This window comes from Cajanus cajan, chromosome 4 (genome assembly GCF_000230855.2).
Source record: "Cajanus cajan strain Asha chromosome 4, NIPB_CcT2T_4, whole genome shotgun sequence".
In the NCBI taxonomy this organism is placed as follows: domain Eukaryota; kingdom Viridiplantae; phylum Streptophyta; class Magnoliopsida; order Fabales; family Fabaceae; genus Cajanus; species Cajanus cajan.
The window spans coordinates 48,658,242-48,673,184 of NC_138520.1; the positions used below are offsets into that span (position 1 = coordinate 48,658,242).

At 33.4% G+C, this 14,943-nt stretch overlaps 1 protein-coding gene across 2 annotated transcripts; it reads left to right on the forward strand.

The window, feature by feature from the left end:
- Positions 1–4,003: 4,003 nt before the first annotated feature.
- On the forward strand, positions 4,004–13,488 carry LOC145956816 (uncharacterized). 2 transcript variants are annotated; one of them, XM_083072523.1, is made up of 4 exons: positions 4,004–5,212; positions 6,293–9,399; positions 9,479–9,786; positions 9,866–13,488. In XM_083072523.1, the coding sequence occupies exons 3-4, from the start codon at positions 9,622–9,624 to the stop codon at positions 10,436–10,438; spliced, it is 738 nt and encodes a 245-aa protein (XP_082928649.1). In that variant the 5' UTR covers positions 4,004–5,212; positions 6,293–9,399; positions 9,479–9,621; the 3' UTR covers positions 10,439–13,488. The 2 variants fall into 2 exon arrangements, with proteins under 2 accessions (XP_082928649.1, XP_082928650.1); XM_083072524.1 differs by lacking the exon at positions 6,293–9,399.
- The last annotated feature ends 1,455 nt before the right edge of the window (positions 13,489–14,943 follow it).

Genomic DNA, 14,943 nt, shown 5'->3' on the forward strand with positions numbered 1-14,943 from the left:
CCAATATCTTTCATTCTTAAAAGACATCAAGTAACATCTTATATATTTAACTCTTCCTTTTCTTTTTTTAAAAATAATAATTCTTAATGGGTTTGAGAGATCTATGCTTTGAGATTAAGTTAACGAAACCAGTATCCTTTTTTACTAAAACAAATAACAGGGTCACGAGTTCATATTCAACATGTTCAAGGTTAATACATAATCCCAATGATCCAAGCAAAGACCATTATTGATAAAATCAAATTATTTTTTACTGAGAAACAATGTTCTTTGTTCAAAGGTTAATACGTAATCTCGATATTTCACGAAAAGAACCCATTACATATACAATTAAATAAATGTTTACTATGTTTAATTAAAGAATTATAAAAATCTACTAACACTGAACTTCCCAAATTTTGATCTATTCAAGAAATTTTACCATGTGAAAAATATTACTTAGATCTATACTAGAATTTAAATCTTCCAATGTTTGCAATGAAATTGCCTACCTTATGAAGAAAAGATGGTGTTCTTCCCAAAGAGAACACGAATACAATTGCATACGCTTGGAACGAAAGTATTTCACTCGAACTCTCCCTCAAAAGTAATTGTTACAATTGTCACCTTGATGAAGCAATAGGTTGTCAAAAGTAGCCAACGATGAAACAAATAATAGATAGGATAATGGGAGTTTTTTTTTCTTCTTTTCTTTTCTATGCAACACCTTAATTAAATGGCCATCTTAGTGGACATTGGGACTTACATAATAATTTGACACAATTCATAATTAAATTTAAGCCCACATAAATATATGTTGTAATCCATAATCAATCTTTTTTGGTGTAAATTTATTTTGAAATTCGAATAAGAGAATGATTCTCAAATAAATGAAGTTTTATCTAATAAAACTCAAAAAAAAAAAATTTTGGTAAGCAAATAGAAAATGTTAAACAACTAGCAACCAAGATAAAACTTAACTATGGAAAGGTCCGGTAATAAGAGAAAATGTGAAAGTGTCCATCTAGCAAATTGTCCTGTAAGACCGGATCGTTCCCATGATGCTTTGTAGGAGGATAAAATATGATGATGTCTAACAACATATCATTTGAAATAAGGTCTTTAAGATGATCTATATTCTAATTGCCTAGATCATCTAAATAATACTTCACCATCTTTGTGAACTCTGCTAATGGCATGAAATTGGTTGTCATGCTTATAATATTATTACCCCCTAGTAATTAGGGATCATTCTAGAATTTTAGTTCAATGTAATTGATGAGTTGAAAAATAACATGGTTAATAGTTCCCTACTCAAATTCCACACTACAAGAAAAACACAATTTAGTGACGAAAACAATTGATCACCAAATATAGGAATTTGGTCGCTAAACTTCCTAGTAATCGAATGAAGGTAATGGCAATAACCTATTCACAAACCCAATTTGTGACCGATTTATGGTTTGTCATTACATAGCGACACAAATTGTTGGTCGTTGACATTAATGCATCCACCGTTGATGTGTTGGTTACATCTGTTGTTCAGGACCAAATTTGCAACTGATAATTTCAATCGCAAATTACATTGCTGAGTTAATTCAAAACACTATACTAATTATAGTAAAGAGTCTTTTCTTGCTCATTAGCATTGTTTTTTTTAACTGCAGGGTGCTAACTTACAAGAATATATAGGTTTTTTATCTTTCATCTTTCATCTTGATCAAAATCGATTATATGATTGAATAGTAAAAGTGGTACTTATTAATTATTAGTAAAAACTCGGAGAGATAGACAAAGAGGCAACCATACCTTCTAACTCCTAGAATGAGAAGTAGGTCCCTTGTTTTTGGTAGGAAAAGTTTCATTGTTTCCCTTCAGAAGAGTGACTCTACTTAGTGAATTGGCAAGATGCAGAGTTCGATTAATTAATATGAGTTTGGAAAGTGGATAGTTGATGTGACATCTTTTACCTCGCATGTCATAACACATAATATAATATAAAACTAAAATACTTCAATATAATATATGAACTCTAAATTCACACAGGTAAAGAGGATCACATTGTTAATGTAAACTAAACTTAGTGAAATAATAAATTACAACGAAAATAAAAATAACATAAATCAAATCCTAATTAGCCATAACTAATCTCCGGTGTCACGTGTTCTATCAAAGCAAAATCCAATGTTGAAGTCTAGGCTTCATCACCAACATACTCAACACCATTTTGGTGGTTACTTGCATAAATCACAAGAAAACAACACAAAAGAAAACGAGAGTGAGAAATATCTCACTCTCACTCAGGGTGTAAGAATGCAAATTGGCTAGTCAAACACAAACAATACATACAGTAAGATATAACATATACAATTACACATCATCATCATACCTAATTCATTCATAACATAACATACAACAACAAATAGATTATAATGTGTATGCAATGGACACGAATTACATATCATACATGTGGCATTAGTAAAAACATTACACTTGTGTATTGCCGCTAGCAACACACTAGAGTAGTCCAAGAGTACATGTCAAGTCATACTCTTTATGCACTCTCACTAGAAGGGCATACTACCAGGGTTTGGTCGGGATAGTTAAGTCATGTAGGATACATCCCATGCTCATAAAGGCAGGATTAGGACATTTAAATCGAGTTATCCCTAAGGTTGGTTCCGAAGCTTTTACACAAGGGACCTTTCCTAATGGTGTATTCCATATTGTATCCTTCAAAAAAGACATTTTATGTACATGATGCATGTCAAATAGATTGTATGCATTACATTCACATAGTTTCATGAATTCACATTTAACATTCTCCTTATATCCCATTACCCTTCATTCATATCACATGTTCATAAATCGATATCAATTCATATCACATTAACATCATAATAGAGGATTACAACACAAAATTCAATAGAAGCACAATAGGAGATTCGCAGACAGGTCGACACCTAGCGACACATGCCCCATGCCCAATGCAAGTCCTCAAGAGAGGATCACATTCGTGATCAAGCCCACGCCCAATGAGAACACCATTGATTGCTCTCTAGAGTGTTCATGCTCGACGAGAGTCAGCTCACGCTTGATGAGAGTTAGCTCATGCCAGATGGAAGCGTCATAGGGAACCCTTGGAGAGGTCATCCCACGCTCGACGTGAGAGACCCCAAGAGCAAATCTTACTCTCGGTCTCGACGACACCCAACACGACCCAAGTATCTCCCGACAACGTATCAAAAACAACATGCATTAGAAAACATTGAATTGTGACTCATACATCAATTCATCAAAATATACCATTCAATCAGTAAAAGTGTTTTATAGCAAGTAATTAACATCCAATATCATCCAATTCACATACACAACTATTATCCAAAAATGTGAAATTAATCATCTAGTCAAATAATTCATGCAATTAATCATGAGTAACAAGAATAAGGAGAAAAATAGAAACATTAGGGGAAACCCCTTAGATATAGGCACACAACACACATAGGATTAGGACCAATCTCACTATCTGGCATACAAACTCAAACCCAAAGCGAGGTTTCTCACTCCCCCCTTACCTTGTTGAGTAGAAAAAGATGGGTGCATGACTCTAAGATGGTCTCCTTCTCCTTCAAGTTCTCCGAGCTCTAAAATGTGAGTGCATACGTGAAAAATTAAACATAAAAAATGATAAACTCTTCTTAAAACTTAATCTCTTCTTAACCCTTTAGTTAAAACATATTAACTACAAATATTCAAAAGATCCCTTCCCTTACTAATAAAATATTATACTATTCTTTAATAAAATATCATATAATATATTTTAAAATATATTAAATAATTAAAATAAATATTAAACAATCCTTGTAACATCCTAAATTTTGTAACTATTTATCTATAAGTTTCTGCAAATTATTATATATATTAAATATTACGTAAGTTACTGTGAATGAAATTTATGTAGCATTATTTAACCAGATTTTCTAAATTCAATAACATGTATTTAATTATCTAATTTGACTGTTTCTCGGACAGCGTTGAGAGCATGTTGTAAAATATGATAAACTCAATTTAAGAAAATTTAAGTAATCTGTAACTTAAATAATAATTTATTGAGTGTAGATTAAGAATAAATACAGTTAAGAGAGAAAATCTCTAAATTAAAATTTATAGAAATTCTCTAAGGATTTAACTAGAAAAAATTATTCTGCTAAAACCTTAAAATAAAAAATTATGGAAAAATGTTCAAAAGGATATAATAATTTTATCATCGATATAGTATGCTTAGAATTATTAATAAAAATGTATAGTTAGGTGAAATTAAAATACAAGTCTCAACCAATTAAATTGACACATAAGCAAATCCTAATTTATTTAATTAATATTAATTAACATAATTAAGAGATGATCAAGAGACAAAAGTTTGTATTTTTAATGGTCAATATTCTAATGATGATATTAGTATCTCAAAATTATAATTAATTTGTAAGATATTTTAATAATTCTACAATGTTCTAGAAAGTTCTATAAAACTCTCCAAAGTAGATATCTAATTACCAAATGATTAAATGGGTTGGAAGCTTAACTATTAAGATATTCAAACAACTCAAGAAAGTTCTATAAAATTCTACATAATAGAAATCTAGAATGGATTAGATGCTTAACCATTAAGATATTTAAATAATTCTACAAAATTCTAGGATGTTCTATAAATTTCTATAAAAAAAAGGGACACATAATCACCATGTGATTAAAATAAATTGAAAACTTAATCATTAAGATAACTAAATAACTCTACAAAATTTTAGAAAGTGGACATCTCATCACCATACTATTAAATAAATTGGAAACTTAATCATTAAGATACTTAAATAATTCAAGGAAATTCTAGAAAGTCTTATAAATATCTACAAAATGGACACCTAATCACTATGTTATTAAAATATCTTAGGAAATATCAAGAAATATCTACAAATCTAGAAGATTGGAGAATGGAGGTGGAGACTAGTATAAATAGGAGAAACCACACCAAAAAGCTCACCAACAATCCTTAACAACTAGACATAAACCAATGCCAAAGAAACACCCAAAAATACTCCATCTTTTCCACAACCAAGGAGTAAAACAAGGAGTAAACAACTAAAATTTCAAGAAGAAGGGAAGAAAGGAAGAAAAAGAAGTAGGACAAGAAGAAATCAAGGAAATTAGGAAAAAACTAGCAAGCTTGGAGAAATAGGTATGGGTTAGATGTTTAATTTTATTCATGTCTATATAGTTGTAGAATAAGTATTGATCTTTAATTTACTTATAAGTTTTGATGCATGGAACCTTAGGTTAGTTGATATGGTTTTTGATTTTACTTTTTGATAAATTTGATGTTTTAAGGTTGAATCTTGAACTGGTTGATTGTTTATGATTGAATGTTTCTATTGAAATTGTTTGAATTGTATTTGACGAGTTTGATTGAGAATAATTTTTGAAGTGATAGATTAATAGTGATGCATATTGCATATTGCATAATGTCATTTTTTAGTCAAAAGATTTTTGGGGGGAAAAGAAAAGAATTTCAAAAAATAAATATTTGATAAATGAATTTTGTACCAAGGATATTTGATAGAAAAAGAACGAGTTTCGTAATTTTGAAAAGATACTTTTTACGTGAATTCTTTTCTTTATGTTTACTATCCGAGACATTGGTGGCAAGAGATTGATTGTGATAGTGGGTACTGTCAAGGACAGTTGACAGTTCGAGATGGATAAAGAAAAAAAGTGAGAGAGAGCTTGATATAGTTGTGAAAGTCTGGCTGAGGTATTTGTTTTATGCTACCAATGTCAGAAGATAGTAAATGAGGTTTGAGTAGAATGGGTAAGATGAGACCTCTGGTCTGGGGGATAGACCTTTGGTCTAGGGAGTGTTTGGGCATGGGCAATCCCATAGATTGCTAGTCTTTATTGATTCTGTGTCGTGGTAGCCTGTCGGGTGCACTAACGCTCTGACTACTATCTACTTGTTCGCGTTTAGTGGGGCATTTCCGAATCACTGGACAGAGTGATGTTAAGCTCTAGCTTCACTAAACACTCAAAAGGGAAAATCTCCATGGAGTATTGAGTCAAAATGATTTTTAAAAGTATATTTTCAGTCAAAATTTGCATCTCATAAGCATATTGCATTATTTGGACTATTATTAATGAAAAATCTTATCAATTTATTGTGTGTATTGATAATTGTATGAACTTATTATGCACTTGTCTGATTTATTTGTGTGAGATGTGAATGAAATTAAATGTATAACCCCATAAATATTTTTAAACCCAGATATTGAAGATCTCATAATGCAGAAAAATTGGATGTGCAGTTAAAAGGTCAATTGCAAAAATCCAGAGCATAGGATGGGGGGTTTTATTTTACTAAGTTGTTATAAAATGGTTTGTAATATCTAGTGACTTTTATTGAATAAAACTTTAATTGAATAAATTTAATTCATTTCGTTAAGTATCTTTTCTACATATTATTCATAATAATATAAATAATTAGTTATAATTAGTATATGTAATCTGGAAAGGGGATTACAATCTTCATTAATAAAAATAAAAAAATACTAAAAATATTTACATTATCTTTTATGAAAAATGAGATATTACATTTGACTCCCACCCTAGAGGCTTTCCAATAAAAGAAGGACTTGCTATCGTAACCTTTTCTCCTGAATTATGTGAAAAAGTGAGAAACCTTTTTTTTTATTAAGGTTTTTATTCGATCATATGTGGATATTCTTTAATTACTTATGAGTCAATAGTAATTACTATTTCGGTTGCTAAAGTTAATAATATTTAATTTTTTAATTAAAAATTAGTTTTTAGTTTCGATCACTAAATTTAATAATATTTTATTTTTATTTAAATGTTTTTAATTAAATTTTAGTTTTTAGTCCCTATTTCAATTGCTAGATTAAAAATATTTAATTTATTAATGGAACATTTCTTTTTTAATTATACATTTTTAATCACTACTTCAACCTCTAAATTTAATAATATTTAATTTATTGATTACTTTTTTATTTATTAACCTTACTTATTTGTTTAACTTCTTTAAATGAAAAAAGTTAATATCTAAAGGTAGAGAATACACTTACAAAAATATTAAATCAATTATTAACTTATACAATGTTAATATACTCATAACATGAACTTGTTCAATAAGGTATGAAAATAAAGAAACATAACAAAATTCCCTAAAATATGAAAAATTTTAAAGTTAATTTCGTTCTCACAAGTGTCTTCGGCCACATAGGTAGACTAAGGACATTTCTAAACTTCTTAACAACTTAGTTACCTACTAGAAAATAAATCATGAATTAAATATGAGTTAAGGAGGAAAAAAAATATGTGTACAACATCTTTTGACATTATATGTGAATTCCATGATTTATGCAAAAAAGAGGTGTGGTTTAATCACCTATATACTATAGTGTAAAGTTTTTTTACATTGGCAACCAATCAGATCTGTTAATAGTGCCATGTCATTTACTCATTTAATTAAATTAAAATAAAAAAAAGATATTGTTCTCACCTGAGATTGGATCGGTGACGATCTCTCCAATGAGATTGGTGAGCCTCCACTGGTTCGCAGGTTGTTCGCTTCAAGATGGGGGTGGTACCTGCAAAAGAGACTTCGATGTTAAAGTTAGTCATTGATAGTGTAGATGTCTCGTATATATAGCAGGCGTACTTTGGTGATATTAGGGTTTTTACTGTCTACCGACTCATTGGCATTTTTAGGGTTTTACCTTGTGGTTGCAGCGCGGTGACAAGATTGTATTTTTATCTGTTTGATGACGTGGCCTTCTTGGGCCAATGTGGTGTTCCGATGTTCATGTTTCATGGCCGAGCTGAGGAACTCGACAATTACGAGCTTACTGCTTGGTCAGGTTGGTAAACCTTTGACCGCGTAAGCAGCTTGGTGAGGGACAAGTTAGCAACTCGGCTGGCCAGTACACTTGCCCCCCAAGCACCGAGTGATGTAAGAGCAAAGGGGCTTCTGAGTAGCTCCCAAGTTCACTGCTTAGTCAGATTGGTAGGCCTTTGACCGAGTAGGCAGCTTGGTGAAGGACAAGTTGGCAACTCGGCTGGCTAGTGCACTTGCCCCCCAAGCATCGAGTGATGTAAGAGCGAAGGGGCTTCTAAGCCTCCAGAGGGTGTACGGACCCGTCGTGTCGCTTGGGTTGTGTGGTGTCTTTTCAGATGTCACCTTTTGAGTGTGGCTTTCGAGGAGGTACGCGTTTCGCTGTTTGGGAAACGACGACCCCATTTAATGGTAGGCTGCACCCCTTTATGATCAGTTACGCCTCTCTACTATGAATGCTATTTAATATGGTGGGAGGGCCCACATTTTACTTTACTCTCTCATCCATTCATCTACCATTACATTTCTCCATTTTCATCTTGTTGGAGCATTTTTTTACTCCCCAGCGTTCTCCGTTTCTACCATTTCCAACGTATTTGCAAGGTCGTCCTCCTTCTCTTCCAACATCAAGGTACCATCGCACCATATCTCTTTGCTTATTTGCTTAAGAGTGTGTATTATGGCAGGTAGTCATACCAAGGGGAACGGGAAGGTTGGTGACGAGGATAAGGGTAACAAGAGGAAGCGAGGTGGGAATAATAGGAAAGATTCCCATCCTCTCATATCCGCCCCTGGGTACGAGTGGGTGAGGGGGGATGTTGGTAAGTTTGAGAGTAGATTCTCGTCCCCGTCGTCAATGTATTCGCTTCTTAAGGAGTTGTCAATCTATGTCTCTTCGGATGAAGAGCTCATCAGGGTCGTCCACTACCAACCTGGGGAGCGCGTGTTCTTGTCGGGTTCCTCTCCCTTCTTCTATATGTACCGATGTTTCTTCAAGGATCTCGGTGTTTCCATACCTTTCACTCCACTTGAGTGTTCCTTCCTCAGTCATATTAATGCAGCCCCAAGCCAACTTCACCCAAACAGCTGGGGTTTTCTCTGAGCTTTCCAAGTTCTATGCTCGATTCTAGGGATAGAGGTTTCGCTGGCTAAGTTCATGCATTTTCACCAATTGAAGTTGGGGGACCCGCCTCTAGGTTGGTTATCCTTGAGTGGTAGTAAGGAAGGAGGATTGTTCTCACTGTTCTTCCCCTCTTATAAAAATTTTAAGGAGGATTATTTTAAGATTTGCGTTGTTAATACCAATGTGGCATCTGAGCATCTTTTCCACTTGAATGGGGAGCCAAAGTTTCCCCTTTTTTGGCAACAAAATCCGATTAGGTTTGCTAGTTCGGCTGGTTTCGTCTTGTCCGCCGCGAATGAGGAGGACATAGAGAAGTTGCAATCTCTTCCTCGACCTTTGGAAAGTAGAAGTGTTCTATCCCTTCCTAGTTCAAAGAATAAAGAGAAAAGCCTGGAAAGTGAGTATGGCCGACGTGCTTCCCTTCACTGTGGTTGGCTTGGTATGTCTCTAACAATGTTTTTTCGTTTTGTTTGCAGGTCTGATGGGTAAAAGCAAGTGGCGCGAGTTGAAGGCCAAGTTCAACACCGTAGCACAGGAGATTCTTGATGTCGAGGAGGAGCAGAGTAGCCTCTGACCTCCCCATAAGCGGAATAAGAAGTCTTTTGAGATTGAGGAGGACATGATGGCCGAGGTTGTCCCTGAGGTCGTTGTCGAGGTCGCTACCGAGGGGACGTCGGGGGGAACCATCGACCTCACCTTGAGTCCTCTGCCGAGTCTGTCCACGGAGGTGCCCGTAGGGGACAACCAACAGGAGGCACCCTTCTCAACACCACCTGCCCAAGGGGTATTATGTCTTTGTCTTGCAATCTTTGTTTTTTCTTGCTTTGTCAGTTTTGCGTTGTTGATTTTACTTTGCATGTCAGGTACCGACTTCAACTGATTTGGTTACCGTTGCCGAGGTTGGCCATGGGGGTCCTTCATCTGTTATTCCTCCAAGAAGCTCGACAACTCGGACTCGCTGCATCCATCAGAGGTTTGACACAAGTCAAGCTTTGGTCAGATTGGACCATGTTAGTATGTCTCCTGACGTCCCCTCCCTTTGGAATCCCAACCTTATGGAAGAGAGCTTTTACCGGGAGGATCCAGCCTTCATTGCAGACAAGGCCATGATTGAGAAGGTTGGTCCGATTGAGGGTCTGGACTCTACTGAAGTCTTCCTGGAGAGATCCATTGCTAATCATTGGAAAAAGAAGTGGCAAAGGAATTTGGCTGAGCTTGAGAGAGCCAAGAAAGAGAGGGCCGAGATGGACGAGGTGAGGAAGGATTTGGAGAAAACCAAGAAATACTTTTTTGCCACTCTCAAGGCGAATGAGGCTTATGCTGTCAAGGTCGGAGATCTACTTGCTAAGGTGAAGGCCATTGAGTTGGAGGTTGAGGACTCACGGGCTCAAGTTCGTCTTCGTGATGAGAAAATTGAGTGTTGGAGGAGAAGTTGAAGGAGGTCAAGGAGAGGAACTCAGCAATAACGAGTTTACTGCTTGGTCAGGTTGGTAAACCTTTGACCGGGTAGGCAGCTTTGTGAGGGACAAGTTGGCAACTCGGCTGGCCAGTACACTTGCCCCCCAAGCACTGAGTGATGTAAGAGCGAAGGGACTTCTGAGTAGCTCTCAAGTTCACTGCTTAGTCAGATTGGTAGGCCTTTGACCGAGTAGGCAGCTTGGTGAGGGATAAGTTGGCAACTCGGCTGGCCAGTGCATATCTGATTGGTTATCAGTGTAAAAAAATTTTACACTGACAGTATATAGATGATTAACTCTTAAAAATTTGTTATTTTAACTAAAAACTAAATAGCATAAAGAAATAAATAAATACAAACTTGGCTAGTACGTAGCACCAGCAAAACAACAACCATAGGAACTCCAACAATACAAATTAAGGTAGAAAGACCAACATAAGTGTACCTATATTAACAAACTATATAGATAAACATTAATTATTATTAAAAGCAGGAACCAGAAAACAATTACATGTAAGAAGGAGACATGCAATGCAAAGGAGTTTTTGCACCATTGTCTTGTGAAATTTTAGCCATAAGAACTTAGAAGCCTTCATTCGATATTAATTAATACCAATAGTGGTTACCTGAGGAAGGAAAACAACCAACAAAAATAAACAAAAGAGAAAAAATATATATACATCTATAATCTATAACAATAATATTTTTTGTGTACATATTCTTTTAGATTATTTTATCCATTTATAATCACTTTTTGATCTAATCAGATATTTCACTTTCTATACTTCTCTCACTTCATAAGTAATCACCCCTTGTATTTTTAATAATCATTCACTATTACATAATTTTTATTATTTATTATTCTTAAAAATAATTCACGAAGACATGCAATCTCTTTTGTATGCCAGTAATCAATACAATATGTGAATCCAAACTTCAGAACAATAAATATATGGAGTGAACAGTGTTTTTTTTAAAAAAAAAAACTCCATAAAATCTTGCTCTCCCCGGTCATACTTGATTCCTCAATTGCAAAAAGAGTGACCAGTGATAAAAAAAAAATAATAATAATAAATAAATAAAAACTCCATCTAAGAGACAGAATTAACCAGTCAAGAACTAAATACAAAAAATGCAAAATTAACAACACAAAAATCATTACTGGTTACCGATATTAATGGGCATAACACTACCAACAACAACGTATATGGAGATCTCCACTCTTCTACCATTTCAAATAACCTTCTCGAGCACAATTTGAAAAATAAATTAAAAGAAATAGGATCAAATGATAATAATGTTCAAAAAAAAAAGTAACATTAATAAAAAAAAAATAGTATATAGAGATTAAATAAGGTGTAACTTTTACCGGTCATTATATCACTTAATAATATTTAATTAAATAATTATTTTTTAAATTTTATTATTAAATTAAAAATTTCTTAATTATATATCATACACAAAATTTCATATTAATATGAAATGGTTCGAAACCTCTTTCGTATAAATCAAAATTGATGTAATATATATTTTAAAATATATTAAAATATGAACAATTTGATCACTTTTAAATTGTTATTTAATTTTAGCAAAATTTGACATGCACATACAAAGTTATACAAAGTTATAATGCAACTGTTGGATCGAAAAAATGAGACACTAATGTTCCCACTTGATGTGACACTTGGGTGATCCAAGTCTCACATGTAGTGGGTATCTCAGTAGAGGGTGCACTTGGAGGTGAGCCAGTGTCTGAAGTTTAAAGGAAAACACGTAGAAGGGGGTTGAATGTGTGTGAACGAAGGATTTTTAAAACGTTTTCGCAAAGGTGCTTCTTTCCATCGGAAAATAATGTTTCAAGTACTTTAAAGAATGTGCGAGATTGGTAAGAAGCTTTGCGTCTGGGGATCTATCGTCTACTTGAAATTAGTTTCTTAAGTTAAACAGATATAATTTTGTCTAAATATTGTTTAGAAAATAGGTAGTAGTAGATGAAATTTTTCAGTGTAGTAAATCAATATAAGTAAAACTGCGTTTCTAAAACAAATATCAATGCATAGAGTTTTTATACTGGTTCACTCGTTCTGAGCTATGTCCAGTCTCCTTCAAAGGTAGGGTTCACTAATCACAACGGATTACAAGTATTCTTAACCACTTCTGATTCGTCAACTTCACTCGCTGACGCTAGTATTCTTAAACCACTTCTGGTTGCCCAAGTATTCTCAACCACTCCTGGTTCGTCAACTACACTTGCTGATGCTAGTATTCTTAAACCACTTCTGGTTCTCCAAGTATTCTTGTAATAGCCTCTTCGGGCTTTACAAACGATGGATGTTTTGAGTGTATATGTGACTCTCACAGAGAGGATGAAATGGTTTCTACACTCACTAAGGTATTCAACCTTAATTTTACAAGAATGTGTTTAGAGTGTGTATGTAACTCTCACAAAGAGGATGGAATAGTTTCTACACTCACTAAGATAAACTATCTTAGTTTTACACGGATATTTTAATCTGAACAAGAAGAGATGTGAGATTGTTTTTGACGCTTGCTTTTTATTATTGCTTGTTGCTTCTCTTCTCTTTTCTTTTCTTCTCAGGTCTTGATATTTATAGCCTTGTGATAAATATGCCCGTTATTTGAATTTGAATGTGTCCGTTGAGGCAGAGCTTTCTGTTGGTGCAGATGATTGCTCGTTCATGGCTACACAGATCTTTTTCATTTAATGCCTTTGATTTTACATTAAATGCTTTGCTTACTAAATTTGTATTACGTGAAGTCCTTTGCATAATTTGTTCCCTTTTATTTCTGACTTCAATCATGACCTAGGTATATTTGTCCTTTTTCCGTCATTGTAGCTGCGGAGGCGTTGTCTTTCTCTGAAAAGTAGGTATACTTGTCCTAACACACGCAGCTTTGACTTGTGAATTCGTGCTCTTGAATTTTTCTTCTTTCTTTTCGTATCTTTGATAACTCCGTGTACTTTTCTTATGAATAGAGATGATATATGATCTTCTTCGTTGTGACTAGTGGACTTCAGACGCTTTTTTAACATGTTTCGTTTGCATATGGTAATTTGAGTTTGCGTCTAAGAGTTAGACTTTGACTTTGTCATCTCGTTTGATCAGTCTAGAGGTGAATGACTTTTATTCCATCTGGATTGTTTCTTTGTCTTGTGTTATCCAACGACTGATGATTGTTTTGTTGACCTTTATGTGGTTGACCATTGAGCTTCATCTGATGTTTATTTGGTGCTGAGCCAACATTGTCTTGGTCTAGTTTTGCTCTTGTTTCTGATTTCTTATGTTGCGCTCTGGATTGTGCTTGACATATCTTCGTTTGGTATTCGTTGTCGTCTGGTGCACAAGTCATGATCCTTCTATCATTTGGCTTGATTTGTCTGATCTTTGTTTTGCTCGACCATGCTTCATGTTTTAGTTTTGCCTGTCCTTATACATATCTTAAACACTACTACACAGGTTAGTAATAACAATATGTATTATATTTGTCATATTCAAAACCTTGCTGGAAATTACTTCGTTTGACTTAACAGTGTCATTAGACAAGTCCCAACAAATGCACTTGAGGAAAGCTAGTGTTAGGGGCATAGTTTTACATATAATCAATTAAAATGCATGTTTTTTAAAGATATATAATTAATGTATCATAACAAATTAAGAGAATATATTTTAATTAGAGGTATTTTACTCTAAAAATAATTAATCCATCAAACTATATATTAAATTTTATATAAAGAAATAAATAATTATTTTAAGTTGAATCTTATTTAGATAAAAATAAGATATTATATATTTAACATATAATTCAACAAAATAGTGTGGGACATTGAACTCATTTTATGACAAAACTAAAAACAAAAAAAAAAATTATCGCCCCTTCTCACACGTACATGAAATAAATTTCAGATCATATCCAATTGAGTTAAAAGTGGCTCCAAAATCATGAATGGCATTAAAGGGTTATATTTCAACTACCAAAAAGGTTATATTTCCAATTTAAATTTTCCACCACTTCATATCCATTGATTCTTTACTAGTTACTAGTAGTAGTACTAAAGACAATATTCATTGATTCTTTAAATGCTCTACTCGGTGGGTTTTATTTTCTTCATATAATATATATATATATATATATATAGATATATATATATATATATCATTTTATTTATATAATTCAATTTGATCATTCTAATATTTAAAGATACAATGCGATATTTTTATTCAATAAAACTATTCGATGTCAACTTTCGTGCCAAAATATATATAAAAAAAGGGACATATATCGTTATATACACAAATATTTAATATCATTAGTCTTCGTTGAACAAAATAATCAAACTATACCACTCTTAAAAATTAAGAGATCAAATAACTTTTTTTTTTAATAAAAGAGATATAAAATTGAATAAATTAAATAAAACAAGAGAGCAAAGATAGTTAAGCCCTTTTAAATTAAAATTAACTA